Below are 18,998 nucleotides of genomic sequence, written 5' to 3' on the forward strand. Positions count from 1 at the left end.
TATGAAAGTGAACCTGACATACCTGTTGCCAGAAGGGTCTCTACAGAGAAGTCCCCGCAGTATCCCGCAGGCTACCGCTGCAGCGCTGTGGTGAGCGACTCACTGCATGCTTCACAAACTGCGGTCGAGGAAGCAGGCGATGATGCCTCCTGCTCCCAACCTGCTTTTGGTCAGATGCAATCCTCATCAATGACATCAGCTTCGATGTCCCAGCAAGGCGTTTATTTGTCCATAAAACATATAAGAACAGGATAAGGACTAGACCTGTTAAGATAGGTGACCGTGCGCCTTGGAGGTCCAACTGAAAAGTTTGAAACGCCACCATATTGCCACCGCAGAAAGCGCGCCAAAGAAACAACAGCAGCCCGCGCAATAAGAAGTAACCGCCCACGAAGAGGTGTGGCTGCCCTAGAATCCCCGGAGTGCTGTGACAGAGTGAAGGAAGGAAGATGGACGCCGTGAGTGCTAATGTCCCCAGCCAGGGTGACACAGCACAAGCGATGCCAGACCCCGGTGCGGTGAACGCAGCAGCGCCTAGTTCCAGTGCGGCGGTTGCAGCTGCGCCGGCCGAAGTCTGCCCGATTATGCCGATCTCCTTACCGAACTTCCCCGGGGCGACCTGGCTGCCCCAATATGCTGGCAAAGCAGACACCCTAACCGGGTTCAGGAAGAAAAATCAGCACCCTGCTGGACATGTACGCAATGATCGGTAAGCAGAGGGCCACCGTGGTGCTGGGGCAATTGACTGGAGCAGCAGAATTAGAGGCTGAGGCCTGGACCAGTGGTGACCAGAGCTCTGTAGAAGTCATTTTTGCCAAATTGAAAGCTGCCTGTGAAAACCGTACAGAGGCAGAGCTGAGAATGGGCTTCTACAACTGCCGCCAGAAGCCCCAAGATAGTCTAAGAGACTATGCCCTCAGGCTGCAAGCCGCCCTGTGGGCTCTCAAGCTCGTAGACCCTGTCGGTGAACAGGAGGGAAACTGGATGATGACAGAACAGTTCTTGCAGGGCCTGCACTCCCCTGAGGACAGGAAACAGATGAGGCTGTGGTCCCTAGAACACAGTGATGTGGACTTTGCCATTCTGAAAGACAGGGCCGTGAAAGCACTTCAATCCCCCGCTGTCCAACCAGTATGGCCTACCAGCACCCCGACTGTCGGAGAAGAATCCTCCTCGCAGGCCCTGGTATCTGCAAAAGGACCCACCACCTCAGCTGGTGGCACAACATTCTGTCCTCCCAGGTGCAACATCTCAGCAAGGATGTCGCCCAGATCCTGAAAGCGATGCAACTTCCACCAGAACCCAAAGCCCCTCATAGGATCCTACTAGCTGACAGCCTAGAGGACGTCCCCTGGATGCGGGGGAGAAGAGGTCCCACATCCCGAGGGAGGAGCAGTGATCGCTATGACTCGTCTGGACAACCCATCTGCCACCGTTGCCAGGAGGCAGGCCACTATACAAAGGCCTGTCCTTTAAACGGGTCAAAGAGATGCGAGTCATTCTGAGGAAGCAACAAGTAAACCAGATTGGCAGTGAAATTGGTAGTGTACGGGTGATGGATGCTAACCCCATTGTGATACCCCCATGGAGTGAAATGATGATGTGGTGTAGAGCAGCGGTAGGTCTCAGCGGACGGGATTAACAAGCTGTATTAGAGCCCACTCATTCAGAACACTGACCCACGATTCTGACAGCCAGAGGGGTAGTTGACGTACACAAGGGACGAGTACCTGTACGAGTGCTGAATTGTGGGGAGGAGGAAGCTAGACTACCAAGATACGCTACCATAGCCAAACTGTTTACTTGCCCAAATGACGCTTTAACACCTGTAGGTCCCCTGACACAAGCTGACTCAAAAGAGGACGGGACCTCCCAAAAGCAGCTAGAGGACTGGTCCCAAAAACTCCATGTGGGGACTGACTCTACACTGACCTACCAGAAACACGGGGTTCACTGGGTCATGCAGGAATATGAGCAGGTCTTTAGTAAGAACCCACTAGACTTTGGTAGGATCAAAGGGGTGCTACATCACATACCCACAGGCAGTCATCCTCCCATTAAGGAAAGACATAGGCCTATACCACCAGCCCATTACCAGCGCACAAAAGACATGCTGAAGGACATGAAAGAGGCAGGAGTCATTAGGGACAGTTGCAGCCCTTGGGCAGCTCCCCTGGTCCTGGTGAAAAAGAAGGATGGCACAATGAGGATGTGTGTAGACTACAGACAAATAAATCAGATAACACACAAGGATGCCTAACCTTTGCCACGAATAGAGGAATCCCTCGCTGCCTTAAAAGCTTCTAATTACTTTTCTATCCTAGATCTCACTAGTGGCTACTGGCAAGTTCTGTAGCAGAGGAAGATCGGGAGAAGACGGCCTTCACCACCCCCATGAGCCTTTGTGAGTTCAAGAGCATGCCATTTGGACTTTGCAATGCCCCCGGGACCTTCCAGAGGCTTATGGAGTGCTGCCTGAGACACCTCAACTTTGAGACCGTCCTGCTCCACCTGGATGACGTCATTGTGTACTCCAAGACCTATGAGGACCACCTGAAACACCTGGCTGAAGTCTTTGAAGCGCTATCTCAATATGGGATGAAGCTGAAACCATCTAAGTGCCATTTACTAAATCCGAAGGTCCAATACTTAGGTCATGTGGTCAGTGCAGAGGGAGTAGCACCAGACCCAGAGAAGGTCACAGTCATTCAGGAGTGACCCACACCCACTACCGTCCGGGAGGTACGTAAGTTCCTTGGCTTGGTAGGCTACTACAGAAGGTTCATCAAGGGCTATACGAAGATGGTGGCGCCTTTGCAAGAGCTCCTGGTAGGCCAAGCAAAGAAGGGAAAGACCTCCGGCCCACCATTTCACTGGGGAGAAGCAGAAGAACACTCCTTCAGACAAATGAAAGGGGCCTTGACGGGTGAAGAGATTCTAGCCTACCCTGATTACAGTCTACCATTTGTGCTGTACACAGATGCCAGTAATGTGGGGCTGGGAGCAGTGCTTTCACAGGTACAGAAAGGCAAGGAACGTGTGATCGCTTACGCCAGCAGGAAGCTCAGGCCTACTGAAAGAAACCCAGAAAACTACAGCTCATTCAAGTTGGAGTTCCTGGCCATGGTCTGGGCTATCACAGAGCGATTCAAGCACTACGTGGCAGCCACCAAATTCACCGTCTTCACGGACAACAACCCCCTAACCCACTTGGACACTGCTAAATTGGGTGCCATGGAGCAACGTTGGGTAGCCCGGCTAGCCAACTATGATTTTACTGTCAAGTATCGAGCCGGTCGCAAGAATGGCAACACAGATTCTCTGTCAAGGATGCCTCACTTAGCCAACAAAGGTGAAGATGTAGATGGCCTTGAAGAGATTGAGCTGCTAGAATTTCATCGCCATGGAGCCAAACAGTGTCAGCAGTCACATACCAGCCACCAAGAAGTGGTCCTAAATCCGCTACCTCACTACAACTGGAAGGAGACTCAGGAAAATGATCCAGTGGTCAGATTGATGAAGAAGCTGATCACTCAACTTGGCACCAGCCTTGACTCAGAAGCCACACCTGAAGCACAGCACTTGTGGAGAGAGAGGGGTCGATTATTCATCTACCAAGACAAACTCTACAGGAGCATCATTGACCTGAAGACGCATGAGAATGTGTGGCAGGTGATTGTACCACAGAAGGATACACGAATGGTGCTGGAAGCCTATCACAATGGCACAGGCCACTTTAGTTGGAAGAAACTGGAAGCACTACTTAAAGAAAGATTCTACTGGGTGGGCATGAGATCTGCCCTGGAGAAGTGGTGTAGAAACTGTAATCCATGCAATCTCAGAAGAAAAGACCATCACAGTCAGAGAGCACCGCTCCAGCAGATCGAAACCAAACGACCCCTGGAAATAGTGGCCCTGGACCATGTAAAGTTGGCACCCAGCAGACAGGGCTACAACTATGCTCTCACTATGGTTGATCATTACTCCAGGATCCTGGTGGTGGTACCAGTCAAGGATTTGACAGGTCAGACTGCAGCCAGAGCTTTCCAAGCCCATTTCTGTAGACCACATAGCTATCCAGACCAAGTGCTCACTGACCAGGGCTTGGCCTTTGAAGCTGAGGTGTTCCGGGAGTTTTGTAACCTTTATGGCTGCAAGAAGATCTGTACAACACCGTACCAACCTCAGACCAATGGCATGTGCGAGAAGATGAATCACATTATTCTTGACCTCCTGAAAACTCTACCACTGGAAGAAAGATGCCTGTGGCCGGAGAAGCTGCCTGACCTGGTGGACATGTATAACAATATCCCTGTGAGTTCCACAAACTGCACACCGGCATACCTGATGAGGGCCAGACCTGGAAGACTGCCAGTGGATCTGGAAATGGGAATTGAGATCCCTGAAGACTCTCTACAAGATGCTGATTAAGATTCCACCAGCCAGGCCCAGTACAAGAGAGTACAAGAGTGTGTGAAGCGAAACTTGACTCAGCAGTGGGAGAGACAAGAAAAAACCTACAATCAAAATGCCCCTGTTGTTCCTTTGATGCCTGGAGAAGTGGTTCTCAAGAGAAAGAGAAGAAATCACAAACTCGATAATCACTGGGAAGCAGTACTCTACACCATGTTACCGTTAACACCTAGCCGTGAGAAGACATGCCTCATCAACAAAGATGGAGGAAAGACAACAGCTGTGTTTTCCAGAGACCACCTTAAGAGATGCCCTGAATAAGCTAAGAATCCCTGAGGAAATCCCCAACTCTTCACCAGTCGAAGAACCAAGAGAGAAGTCGAGCCATACTGTGCTTGGAGATTTTCCTGCAAGTTGGCCTCAATACAATGGAGCTATGGTGATTCCTGTGATTACCTTCCCTCAACCCAGAGAAGAAGCTAGAAAACAAGAGGAACCTATTCAAAACATTGAAGAGTCAAGTGAAGCTGAATCAGAAGACCATGCACTGGTATCAGCACCCAGTACACCCATCATTCATATTGAGACACATACACCGGGTGGGAGGACACAACCTCAGACAGATGACAGCAAAGTGATAACGTGATGTGTACCGCCCTGAGAGGGGCCCGGCCGCTTCTCTACTACTGCTCGGGCTGAGCCGCTCGAGGTCCGGGCTCTGGTTGTCGGTGGCACGAGCGCCTCCGGACCGGGGGCCACGTCGCTCTGTTAAGGGGAGGCAGTGGGGTGGTGGTGAGGTGGGACGAGGCGCGCAGCCGGGGAGAGCCGCGCGGTCGTCTAACGGGTCGTGACGCCACCCACGGGTCATGGTGACGGGATGCACCAGCGCTGCGGCTGGAGTGGAGGCGGGCTCGTCCGGGATCAGTGTTGCGGCCGCAGCCTAGATGTTAGCCCCTCCGTGGGTAGGGGTGGTGTGTCCCGGGGCCCGGTGGGGGACTGGAGCGCTGATGTTGTCGGGGTGCAGGGTGCCATGCTGCGGTGCAGTGTCGTGCCCGGATGGCACTGGTGTACTCACGATTAATTCACACTCAGAGTCACTGGTAAACCAAAGTTCGTGTATGGTTGGGTCCCGCAGCCGGCTGCTGATGTCCCCTGTGAGGTTGATGGTGGCCCCTTTCCCTTGCACCTCTTGTTGTGGTTTTTCGGTTCCCTGGTAGCCCGCTCCCTGGCATTGAGCTGCCAGAGGAGCCCTCGGTTGCCCGCAGGCGCTGGCCCGTCGGGTGTTTGGCCCTTGGCAGTGGCACTCACCCGGAATCAGTGTGCTTTTGCCTTCTTTCGGGACTTTGGGTGTGGATGAACCCGTGAGGTCCAGCCAGCAATCAGTCAATTTGCATAAACTCAGTGGCTTCTAAGCTAGGATGGGGTCTGAGTACCCGGTTTCTGGTGCTCCGGTACACGGATGACTCCCCGGTACAAGACCGGCGGGCTCCAACCCAGGCCCGGTCCCTACGGTTTCGTCAGTTGCTGTACCGGTACTCCTGCAGACGGCCACCACCGTCTGCCTGCCTGACGGTACGGGGATCCCAGGCTCCAACCCGGGTCCCTGAGAGTTCTGCTCCTCTACACCTTCTGTCACTGTCACACTCTACACTGTTCTAAACTGTTCTGTTTATATTTCCTGCCTCAGGACAGTAGTCTCCTCGGTGGGCGTGTATTTCCGCCTGACTCCGCCCACCTGGTGTGCCCTACTGCCCTGAGGGAGGCATCAGGTGTTCCTTTCGGGTGATGAGTGTGTCCTCACAGGGGATGGGGGTGTGTGTGTAATGTGGTAGGTGTTGTTACCTGTGACCCCTGGGGTCCAGGGCGTCACAACTGCGTAGATCAACCCGCAGCAACTTTGGTCAACCCCCATTACGGTATAGAGAAAGTACAGTTTAGAAGAAACTCCATTTAAAATGTCAGTATAAAATGTAATGCTTAACCTGTTTTAAAGTTAAGCAACGTTTAAAGAAAATGTACCCGCAAGGACTATTGCGCGAACTGTTTGATAATTTATTTCTTTAGCACCTGGTTACATGCACTTTAAAAATGGACCACAGGTTATGAACTGGCTATAACCACAAACTCTCGCAGTGTAAAAAGTTACCTCAGTGGTACCAACCTCAGAGCACACCTGTTTATGGGGCCTGGCTCTGCACCACCAGGGAGCACGCCTGTTTATGGGGTCTACACACAGAAGCTGGAATGCCTGTTTACGGGGCCAACCCTACACCACCCTCCTCAGGAGAGGAAGATAGGAGGAAAGGTCTGGGATAGAGCTGGCCCAGACCTGGTCACCAAAGGTAAGCTGCCTCCTGGGAGTTTCTAGGTGGGACCAGGAATTGTGGGTGGTGGGTAGTGCTGGAATGGTACCTGGTATCTTTAAATGTAAATAACACCCCTGTGTGGGAAAAGTTGTAATTAAAACTTTCTTGTCTTTGCAGCCCGAGGACATGCTGATGATAACTAAGGGGGAATGTGGCGCCCCTGACCTTGTCAGGCACCACTGAGTACTGCACCCATGCTGGGACAGTGCTTCCAGGTAATTCCAGAGGCCATAATGAGGTGTGTACACACAGACACATGGCAACCAGGTCTCCCACACCATTAGAGGGGACGTTTGGGTAGCCTCTGAAAGAGGTTAGCTTTCAATTCTCAGCACGGGGTGTGGTGGAGGGCCTGGAAGCTAGGTTGCAGAGGCTGTGACGAAAGGAGGAGGCGCCAGACAGTCTGTGAGCAGAGTGTACAGAAGTTGGTGGGAGAAGCAGACATGCAGCCACGCTAGTCAGACCCTGCAGGTGTGGTAGCTGTTAGCGGGGGAGTACAGTGACCAGGAAGTCAGCCTGAAAGACACCTAAAGAGAGTCAGTCGAGTACGGGGATTGCTGGTGATTGGACACGCACAGTGCACAGGTCCCTAGAGCCAGACATCGATTTACTGATCTGCTAAACCTGCCGGTGAGGGGACTAGAGGTTCCTCACCAAAGATACAGAGCTCGAGCTTCAGCAGCAACAGGGGGACCCATAAGGAGATAGGGCCAGAAGCCATCTCACCTGGTCCACGCTGCCGGCAAATGGGCCAGAAAGGAAAGGAGAGGCAGTAGCAATTTTCCCTGGAAGAATCCCACGATACTGCAAGTCAGGAGTTATCCGAAACAAGTGCAAGGAAGACAAGTCAATAGCTACCCTCAGAACAGCATGCAGGAATTCCTGGTTCCAACTGGTATAATCTCAGCATCGCCCGGGTATCTCACCAACCAACTAAAAGTGAGTAAACAAGTTAAAAGACTTTCTGGACTGTGACTGACGTATTCCGCGATCTGTAGTTCCACACACATATACCCGAGCCCCTGGGGCCAGCCTCACTCTCGGTAGGCCATACCACCAGACTGCAGACACTATCAGCCCCAGACGCTCGTTAAACTGCAGTGACGGTCCCCCATCACCCTGACCGCAAACCCGAGAGTGGCGTCACGACTCCTATGAAAGTGAACCTGACATACCTGTTGCCAGAAGGGTCTCTACAGAGAAGTCCCCGCAGAGACCCGCAGGCGACCGCTGCAGCGCTGTGGTGGGCGACTCACTGCATGCTTCACAAACTGCGGTCGAGGAAGCAGGCAATGATGCCTCCTGCTCCCAACCTGCTTTTGGTCAGATGCAATCATCATCAATGACATCAGCTTCGATGTCCCAGCATGGCGTTTATTTGTCCATAAAACATACATTACTGAATCATTTGGATAGAGGGCCACTTTAGCCAGTGGTGTTGGTGGAGGAGGAGGAGGAGGAGGGCAAGGCCAACTCCCAAATGGCCACATTGGCAATAGCACTGTAAAGTGTTTTGGAGTACATATTCCAACGTTCACACTAATGATATAGGGGACGCAGAAAACTACAAATGACTGCCATCCGTCCCCAATGTATGTTACAGGGCCCACCTGAGAGCCCTAAGAAGTCTGAGATTTGAGGACAGCCAATGGGCCTTCCTACATTTGAGTAGAGGGCCACTGGAGCCGGTGGTGCTGGTGGAGGACGAGGAGGGCAAGGTCAACATCCCAACAGGCACATTGTAGCTGACCTTTTAAAGTGCTGTCAAATATGTCCCAAAAAAGGAGGTGGGAGATAGACACCAATATAATGTATAAGTTACAGCCCTTTCTAATCGTAAAAGAAGGAAAAATGTAAAAAACGAAACGTGTGAACATATGCTAAAGTGGTTTTTTTTGGAGGTCGGGACTTGATTTGATGTTTATTACAGTAATTAGGCACTAGAAACTGTTTCTTAGCAATTTCCCCTCTTTTACTTTGGTTTGAGAGCTGTTCTGGCGACTACGTAAACGCTGTGTGGTGGACGGTTGGTATCGCATTATGTTGCCGATGACCCTCCAAACCGTGGGATAATAGATAATGCTGATGCTATACTTGGTCACCTGTCACCTGTGAGAGCTATCATACCATAAGTGAGGGGCTGTGGTGGCCATCGTACTCTGTAGGGAACAGTGTGTGTATCCGTGGGGGATTATACTGTTTATAGCGGGCCTGTGATAACTATCATACCTTATGTAGGGCGCTGTGAGGACTGTCATGCCATGTGTGGGGTGCTGTGAGGACCATCATACCATGTGTTGGGAGCTGTGAGGCCTGTCATGCCATCTGTGGAGCACTGGGAGGACCATCATACCATATGGGGGGAATTTGAGGATGCTCATACTATGTGTTGGGAGGACTGGGAGAACTGTCATACCATCTTTGAGGGGCATGGTGGGCCATTAGACTGTCTGGGGGAGGCTGTGAGGGGAGGCTATGTGTGAGAGGTATGGGAAAGATCATATTGTGTATGGGGGTATGATGAACATCATAATGTGTGTGGTGGGCTGTGAGATCTATTATACGGTGTGGAGAGCTGTGGGGTCATCATACTGTGTGTGAGGGACATCATACTATGTTGCTGGGTTGTGGGGACATCATACTGTGTATGGGGGACATCATACTATGTTGCTGGGTTGTGGGGACATCATACTGTGTGTGGCACAGCTTTGTGAACATCATTAGAAAGAAAATAATAGACAAACATGTTGATGGTAAAGGTTATAAGAAATCTAAAAACAGCTCGATTTTCCTGTTATTAGAGTTGCACATATTATTCAGGAGATTGAGGTCTATGGGACTGTACCTGATGTCCCTGGATGTGGCCACAAGAAGAACATTGATGACAAAATGAAGAGATGAATAATACAAATGGTAACCAAAGGGCCCAGAAGAACTTCCAAAGAGATTAGAGGTGAACTCCAAGGTACATTTATCATCTGTTGCCACCACAATTAAAAAAAATGTCTGAACTTCATTAGATTGTAATCAATAAATGAAAATTGAAAATTACTTTTGTCAGTTTCAAGTTATTTCAGTCACCATTGTGGATGTTTCTTACTTCATCAGTTCAAAATTGTGTTAAAGTTACACGTTTTGGCACATTGTTTTTACCTTGTGCTCTCACGTTCACGGACAAGAAGAAGGTGGGTAATTCCAGCATCGTGGGCACGAGGATTAATATTCATAACCCTGAGACACGTTTTCTCTGGAGTTTGATAGGTGTCAAATATTAGGAACTTTCTATCATACCTGAATAAAAGAAAAAACAAACATCTACCTGTTTTGAAAGCATATTACTAACAAGCCAACATACCTGAGAGACAAGTTAATTTTACAACTCATAGACACATTGCATGTTAAATTAACCCTCATTACATATTAAACCAGCCCTATAATATAATCTGGAATAAATATAGAGTATCCCAGAACCAAAACAATCACAGAAATGACCAGAAATGTGGGCATGTGTCACAAAGAACATTAAATCCCTCTGAATTAAGCTTAGAGGAACCAGGGGTGGCACTCTTGGGCTTACCATCCCAGGAGAGCCAGTATGCTTAATGGGAACAAACAACCATTCTAAAGAGCCTCACTCATGTGCCTGACCATGGTGCCCATCCCTGCATGTCATAAATATTGCACATTCTTTAAAATTGACACTTTTAATGCTCAGCCTGTTTACCACCATGAGGTTTAACAGATTTTATTTAAAATTAGTCCACCATAACTGTTAAACTACCTGACTGCTCGAGAGCTACAAAAGGCTATACCTGAACCAGGAGAACAAATTCTTGTGCTTCAATGGGTTGTCTACTACTAGGACAACCCCTTCTGATTCAACATGTTTCCCCAGGTAAAATAACAGACTATACTCACCTTCCCGTACAGGCGTCCTTCCAGTAGTGTTCTGGAATACAGCACCGGCTTCCTTCTCGCTGTCTTTCAACTAAATGAACAATCAACAGGAAGGGAGAACAGCTGCAGCAGTGCTCATTTCCTGTTGAATATTTGGTCTCATTTGGTCTGAAGGCGGAGAGAAGGAAGCTGGTGCTGACTGGATACAGGGCTTTCTTGACGCCACAACCCCACTGTCATGGCCTCACCGGAGTCTGCTCTGGTGACTTCTGCTTCGGTCACCAGGCACCGCCGTATTCCCATCATGGACGGTGCTGATGATAGGAGAGGAGTCTGTGCCAGTGCCTCTGGTGGGCACAGGCTCTCCACTAAGCTGGGTTTCCCTGGGACCTGCAGTACCACTGGCTGTCTGTGGTGGCATGTGTCTTGCAGCTGAAGTTACCACCATTCAGCTACAGCCAATGGGAAGACACCACAATCTTCTATTCCCCTTCCTGTCTGCTGGTTGTTGCCAGATATAATTTTGTAGTTCACTGCTTGTCTCTGGTTCTTGCCCTACTCTGTACATAGATCCCTGTGTTTTGACCCCTGTCTCCTCTCTACTCTCCTGCCTGCCGTTTTTGAACCTCGCTTCCATCTCCGATTTTGACGTCAGCCTGATTTCCTGACTACGTTCTTGTCTGTCAATTTTGCCACTTTTCTGTATCTTCTGGTTTGACCCTGCTTGTTGACTACTCTTCTTGGAATTTCAGCCTTGCAGTAATTTCAAAACCCTGTATAGGGGTTAAAAGGAACCTGTCACCACTTTTTTTGGCTATAAGCGGCCACCACCACAGGGCTCTTATATACAGCATTCTAACATGCTGTATATAAGAGCCCAGGCCACTGACTACATAAAAAACACTGTATAATATTTACCTAACGGTCGCGCTGCGGTGGAATTGGGTCACAGAGGTGTCTCCGTTGTCCGGCGCCGGCGCTCAGGGCAGATCAAATTGCGCCTGCTCAGGACCTGAATGCTGGCGAGTGTAGATGACGTCGGACACGTCATGCACCGCGGCTTCAGAAGAAGGAGGACGAAGATGGCCGATTGGTGCCGGCGCCGCCTCTTTCGGCCATCTTCATCCTCCTTCTTCTGAAGCCTGTGTGCATGACGCGTCTACGTCATACCCACTCGCCGGTCCTGCGCAGGCGCACTACAATACTTTCATCTGCCCTGCTCAGGACCTGAATGCCGGCGAGTGTGGATGACGTCGGACATGTCATTCACCGCGGCTTCAGAAGAAAAAGGACGAAGATGGCCGATAGAGGCGGCACCGGCACCAGACAACGGAGACGCCTCCGTGACCCAATTCCACTGCAGCGCGACCATTAATACTTACCAAGTGTTTTTTATGTTCTCACTTCGGCCTGGGCTCTTATATACAGCATGTTAGAATGCTGTATGTGTGACGCCCTGGCCGAGCCAGGTAGTCACAAATAGGGCCTCACTACACCCTTCCCTCACAGGTGACATCAGCCAACCTTAAAACCCTAGTCACCCCCTTAGGGCTTGATAGACACACCAGGGGGCGGAACCAGGCGGTTGGAAGACACCCAGCTAGGGGTTTTAGACAGCCCGGGGGTGGGGAAAAGTCAGATTAGTTGTGGAGTTCAAGGAGAGTGGAGGTCAGGCCTGTGTCTGAGGCCTGAAGGAAGACTGACAGGTACCAGGGTAGGAGCCCTGGTGCCTTTGGCTAGGAGGCAGACGGCGGTCTCCGTCTGCAGGAGCCGGGAAGGCGGCTCGGTGGAACAGAGGTGGACCGGGACAGCGTAGTGGCCCGCCGGTACCGACCCGGGGAACCGACTTAGAAACCGGAGCACACAGGGGGGGTACTCAGACCCTGAAGCTAGGTCCAGAAGCGACTGGAACTGGTTAATTAACTGATTGCGGACAGAACTAGAGGTCCTGTCTCACCCAAAGTCCCGATTGAAGGCAACAGCCTACCAAGGGGGATAACAGGCCACCGCCAGGGCTCAGAGATCCCACGGGCCAGCGTCTGCTACATCCAGCCGGGAGCGGACTCCTGAAGTTGCAAGTACAGGCAGTCCACCATTCTAAAACAGGTGCTGGAGAATGACAGAGACCGCCAGCCAGGTGGGGAAACCAGAACGCAGCTGGCTGCGGGCACCGACCACCATCAGCTTGGTTTACCAGAGACTCGTGTGTTTTCCTAATAGTGAGTACACCAGCACCCTTCGGTCGCCCATTCCCCTGCACCACCAAAACCCCCAACGGGTCCCGGGGCCACCATCCCTGCCCATGGAGGGGTTAACAACTTGCTGCACAACATCTCCCCCCGGGTGCCCCGAAATTGCAGCGGTGGTGTCCAATATCACCACATACCGTGGGTGGCGTCATGAACCTAGTACGGCCCAGCCCGTACATATACGTCCATCAAATCCCCTTTTCATTCGGAGTGTCCGCGGGATCCCCCCTGGTCCGGAGACCCTCGAGCCACCCACCGAAAGGTCCGGACCCGAGCAGTGGCAGGCTGCTGGTACGGGGGCGGCACATATATAAGAGCCCTTTGGTGGTGGCCGCAGCTTATAGCCAAAAAAAAGTGGTGACAGGTTCCCTTTAAAGGGTTTTGGGGTTCTTAGGATCCTGCTTAGTGGGTGGCTTTCCTCGAGCCGGTCCACGTCAGCCATTCTGAGACTGTGGTTCCAGGTGGACGTTACACTCACATGAGCCCTTGCACGGTAATCCAGAACACCACTGGAAGAGCGCCAGTACAGGAGGTGCTGCTGTCCATGTGCAGCTGAAGAGAGTAAAGATGGCAAAAACCAAAAGGAGAGGTGTGGGCATGTGTTTAGCACAGTGGCGCAAAGATATGACCGGTCCTCGGTAGGTGCAGAGACTGGTGTTCGGCCCCGGAGGCTACGGTCTGATGTGAGGCCCTACCCGTTGCTGGGAAGTGAAATTCAGTGGGCAGGGACCAGGAGTGAATGGGTGCGGCAGCCGGAAGAAGCTGCACCCCTGCAGGTGTGGCCTGAAAGAGGGATCCTGCCTGAGAAGACTAGGAGCGGCCATTCTGTGTAGAGAAAGTGAAGGAAATGGAAAACAGACCCGTACCTGAAGTGCATTCCGAGGCCTGTTGGCTAACACAGAAAACTCGGGTCAGCAGTTGTCGAGCTTGGGAGGAACTTCTGGAGCGGGTGGCAGGCAGACGTCCCGAAGGCCTGAGGGACTGGCAGGAGGAGTTCTATCGCATGATTGCGGTGAGTCCCGTGGGCGTGCCTGAGCCTGTAGAAGTGAAATTGCCGGCTTGTGCAGTAGTTATTGCCCACGACCACGAGATACGCATATGGCAAGTGGAGGAAGCTGCGAGGGCCCAGGAAAGTGTCGTGCAGGCTAGGAGTGAAGCTCTCCGGTGCAGGAGAAGACCACGCGGGCCAAGGAGTAGGCTATGCAGGCCAAAAAGGAGGCCGCCCAAGTTCAGGAGGAAGCTGTGTGTGTAGGCCAGAGAGAAAACTGCCCAGGAGAGAGACGAAGCTGCCGATGCCACCAGGAGCTGCCTGGTGGCATGCGTGAGCCCTATCACCAAGGTATTATCCAAAGACAACCCTGAGTGTGTCAAGGGGGTCATCAGACAGAAAAAGAGAAGGAAAGGAAGGTGAGAGAGCAGCTTGCGCTGCCTGGAGGGGGCGCAGTAGCAGCTCGCTTTACTTATGGCCATGTGTCCCATTTGAATAACAACCAGGGGTATGGGTTCCTGCTGGAGGAGGGGACTGGTGACAAGGTCTACGTTAACACTGGTTCTATGGATGTGTCGCGGGCGGGAAGGGCGCTGCGCTCACCACGCTCGGGTCCGGCGCTGCTGCTGCTGCTCGGTGGCTCGAGCGGTGGGCCGGATCCAGGGACTCGAGCGGCGCTCCTCGCCCGTGAGTGAAAGGGGTGGTTTGTTGGTGTTTGGAATGTCAGTTTGTGACGCCACCCACGGTGTGTGGTGAGGTTGGGGCACCACCGCTGCTCTGTACGGGGATCCCGGGAGCGATGACAGGGAGCAGCTGAGATGTTTTCCTCCCCTCCGTGGGTAAGGGGGATTTTTGGTAGTCCCGGGGCCCGGAGTTGTTGTCTGTAAGGTGGATTGCGGGGCTTAGCCAGGTGCAGATTCGCGAGGCAGCGCAGTGCCAGACGGCACGGTGGTACTTACTCAGCCAGTAACGTACACGGAGTCTCTGGTAAAACAAACGGCTGGATAGACGAGTCCCACAGACGGCTGCGACGGTCACTCCTGGTAGGTTGGCGGTAACTGTCTCTCCCTGCACCGGTGTTATGTTCTCGGCCCCGATGGCTTCCCACCGGTAACCCGCTCCCCAGCGGTATGTTTGCCGGAGGAGCCCCTTTTGCCCACAGGCGCTGGCCCTGGGAACTCTAGCTGTGGCGGTAGCTGTATTTCCCTTCACAGTTGAGCGGTTGCCTTTAATCGGGTCTTTACTGCTGGGAAACCCCGGAGGTTCCCGTCGCTGACGGATTTGACCGGTTTAACGGCGACTCCAAGCCTGGTCAGGGTCCGTAGACCCTGCCGGATGGTGCTGGCTTCTCTTCGCTCCCCGATCCGGTACCGGCGGGCCACCGCCCGTCCCCGGTCCTTACGGTTGTTCGTCAATCGGCCTCTCCTGCAGACGGTCACCACTGTCTGCCAACCTTGCTCTCAGGTGCCCGGGCCACGTACCCGGACACGGTCAGTCTGCTCCTCTCCTACCACTTCACTCTCCCTCAACTCTCCAAACTGTTCTCCTTCACTCTCCACTCAACTGAACTCTTTTCCCGCCTCTAGGACTGTGAACTCCTCGGTGGGAGGAGCCAACCGCCTGGCTCCACCCCAGCTGGTGTGGACATCAGCCACTGGAGGGAGGCAACAAGGATTTGTGTCTGACTTAGATGTTCCTAACCGGGGTGTAGGGTGTGTTGTTGCAGTACCTGTGACGTCCTGGCTTGTCCAGGGCGCCACATTCCCCCTTGGTTAAACGCAGACCGTCCACGGGCTGCTCGTCCATCACCGTTTTTATTTTCTTAATTCTGTAGAAAAGTAGAAAACATATAAAACACAAGCATTATATAAAACTTCCCTTACGGGAGGCACTTCCTTAAACGTTACTAACATTTTTATTAACGGTAACGGCTTCCGCTCTCCCCCCGCCAAAACAACCTGGCCCTGATGCTGCCCCTAAGAAGTGGGCAGCACCCCTTGCCCCAGTCCAGAACCAAATTGCCTGAGCGGGTACGGTCTCTTTCAGGGGACCCGCGTCCATGGGGACCCCTGAACCCCCCCGGAGGATCGCCACCGGTTACGGTAGTGGCGGGCCTGGGCCATCCATTTCCTCCAGGCCCATCCTCCCAAATCAGCCTCTCCGGAGGCGGTTACGGTAACAAGCCAACATTTTATTTACATGCCACAAGTTTGTGGTTGCCCTGCAAGTTCTCGGGCTTGTCCGTAAGCAGTTCCTTACGCAACGGTTGCAGAAGGTCCCTACGGGGACTAGTTGCCGGCAACGGCCGGTTCAATCCCAGTGCAATCAGGTAAACAACGGTTGATTCTTTTTCTTATCATTCAGTTACATTCTTACACATTTCAACAACATCACAACGGTGCTGGTGGTCCCAACGGGGACAACTTGCAGCGGAGGACCGCTGTCATCACTCCAGATTTACTCCACCTGGCGGGGGAGGGGGCTGGGTTGGTGCTTGAGGCTCCTGGCCTCCTCTCAGCCTAGCATCCAGGGCAAACCAGCCCCTCTCCCCACAGTGCCGGGTATAGGTGACAAGGTCGCCGGGAAGCAAGTTGCGGCTTGGGTGATCCTCTGGCAGGTGGTCATTTACGTCCCTCCAGGCTATAAAAACTTCGGCCTCCAGGCCCGGTTCAAAAATGAAGCCGTATCCTCTACGGACGTCGAACCTCCTCACTTGCCCCTCGTACCTCGGGCCCCGCACTCAGGAAGTTGCCCTGTGGAGGTTCTCTTTCTCTCTTATCGTGCAGGCTACCAGCTCCGCCTTCCTCTTCTCCCTCTCTGCGATTTCTTGGCCCAACGGTGCCGGCTCCCTGTCCCAGTAAGGGGCTATTGCGGGCCCCTGCGCACGGGTCGGGCCCCGCGAGACCTCCTTTACGCTGCCTATTACGGGTGTTCGGGGTGGGAGGTCCCGCGGTGTCATGGCCTGGGGTGCTGCCTCACAGCAACGACCCGGCGCAGCCTCAGCCGAGGCGTGGGGGATGGGTACAGGGGGCCTCTCCCGCTTGACCTCTGTCTTTTTCTGCACGGGGCAAGCTGCCGGAGTCGGTTTGGGCCTAGGCATGGTCACTGCGGGTGCTTCTGGGATATCTCCGCGAACGGGCTCGGCTTTTGGTACCTTCCAGGGGAGCGGTTCCAGACGGTCACGGGCCCTGGCTGCAGGTCGGTCCGCCTGGGCGGATTGGCAGGGTACCGCTACCGGTTGCGGTGGTAGCGGGCCTAGTGGCGGGGTAGCAGTAGCCAACACGGGCAGCGGGGGAGGCAGCAGGGAGAGCGGGCGCAAACCGGGCTCCTCAGCCGCGATGGCCGACCCTATAGGGCTACAGGGGCGTGGGTCGCTTACCCGCTCTTCCGAAACTTCCTCCGCCTCGCGTCTCCGTATGGCCGCCACCACATCCACCATGTCGGCCTCCCACTCCTCTAAGAGGAGCTGCACTCGGATCTGCAGTCGGCTATGCAGCTGAACGGTCCGGACCTCCACCCACACCGCGATGCCGGGCGCGGGGGCTACGGTGTTGCCTGTTGGACGGTGCATCGCTGCGGCGGCCTCTTCCAGGAACCAAAAGATGGCCGCAGGGTCCTGGCGTCCCTGCTTTTATAGCCGCGGTCTACATGCGGCCAGACGCCATCCGTGCCCCCTTGGTTTCTTTCCGGCACCTCCTCTTTAGGGGCGGAGCTTCGGCTTTCGCGCCTCCACTGCTCGGGAAGACGCTCGAGCGGGGAACTTTTCGCGCCTAAGATGGGCGGGACACAAGGCGCACTTCTACCAGGCAGTAGAACAGTAAGATCCTGTTCGTGACGCCAAGTTGTCGCGGGCGGGGAGGGCGCTGCGCTCACCACGCTCGGGTCCGGCGCTGCTGTTGCTCGGTGGTTCGAGCGGTGGGCCGGATCCAGGGACTCGAGCGGCGCTCCTCGCCCGTGAGTGAAAGGGGTGGTTTGTTGGTGTTTGGAATGTCGGTTTGTGACGCCACCCACGGTGTGTGGTGAGGTTGGGGCACCACCGCTGCTCTGTACGGGGATCCCGGGAGTGATGACAGGGAGCAGCTGGGATGTTTTCCTCCCCTCCGTGGGTAAGGGGGATTTTTTGTAGTCCCGGGGCCCGGAGTTGTTGTCTGTAAGGTGGATTGCGGGGCTTGGCCAGGTGCAGGGTCGCGGGGCAGCGCAGTGCCAGACGGCACGGTGGTACTTACTCAGCCAGTAACGTACACGGAGTCTCTGGTAAAATAAACGGCTGGATGGACGAGTCCCACAGACGGCTGAGACGGTCACTCCTGGTAGGTTGGCGGTAACTGTCTCTCCCTGCACCGGTGTTATGTTCTCGACCCCGATGGCTTCCCACCGGTAACTTGCTCCCCAGCAGTATGTTTGCCGGAGGAGCCCCTTTTCCCCGCACGCGCTGGCCCTGGGAACTCTAGCTGTAGCGGTAGCTGTATTTCCCTTCACGGTTGAGCGGTTGCCTTTAATCGGGTCTTTACTGCTGGGAAACCCCGGAGGTTCCCGTCGCTGACGGATTTGACCGGTTTAACGGCGACTCCAAGCCTGGTCAGGGTCCGTAGGCCCTGCCGGATGGTGCTGGCTTCTCTTCGCTCCCTGATCCGGTACCGGCGGTCCACCACCCGTCCCTGGTCCTTACGGTTGTGCGTCAATCGGCCTCTCCTGCAGACGGTCACCACCATCTGCCAACCTTGCTCTCAAGTGCCCGGGCCACGTACCCGGACACGGTCAGTCTGCTCCTCTCCTACCACTTCACTCTCCCTCAACTCTCCAAACTGTTCTCCTTCACTCTCCACTCAACTGAACTCTTTTCCCGCCTCCAGGACTGTGAACTCCTCGGTGGGAGGAGCCAACTGCCTGGCTCCACCCCACCTGGTGTGGACATCAGCCCCTGGAGGGAGGCAACAAGGATTTGTGTCTGACTTAGATGTTCCTAACCGGGGTGTAGGGTGTGTTGTTGCAGTACCTGTGACATCTTGGCTTGTCCAGGGCGCCACAGATGCTGGTCCTCCTGTGCACTATGGGGACAGACTGAGATTCATAAAGGAGAAAGGA

At 53.6% G+C, this 18,998-nt stretch overlaps 1 protein-coding gene across 1 annotated transcript in view; it reads right to left on the reverse strand.

The window, feature by feature from the left end:
- Positions 1–18,998, reverse strand: part of LOC142302328 (uncharacterized) — a 213,082-nt gene that overhangs the window by 119,205 nt on the left and 74,879 nt on the right. The window contains exon 5 of the mRNA XM_075343390.1: positions 9,933–10,070. Within this exon, the coding sequence (XP_075199505.1) occupies positions 9,933–10,070 (138 nt within the window). The remainder of the gene's footprint in view (positions 1–9,932; positions 10,071–18,998) is intronic.

The sequence above is a fragment of the Anomaloglossus baeobatrachus genome, chromosome 4 (assembly GCF_048569485.1).
Source record: "Anomaloglossus baeobatrachus isolate aAnoBae1 chromosome 4, aAnoBae1.hap1, whole genome shotgun sequence".
Taxonomy (NCBI): domain Eukaryota; kingdom Metazoa; phylum Chordata; class Amphibia; order Anura; family Aromobatidae; genus Anomaloglossus; species Anomaloglossus baeobatrachus.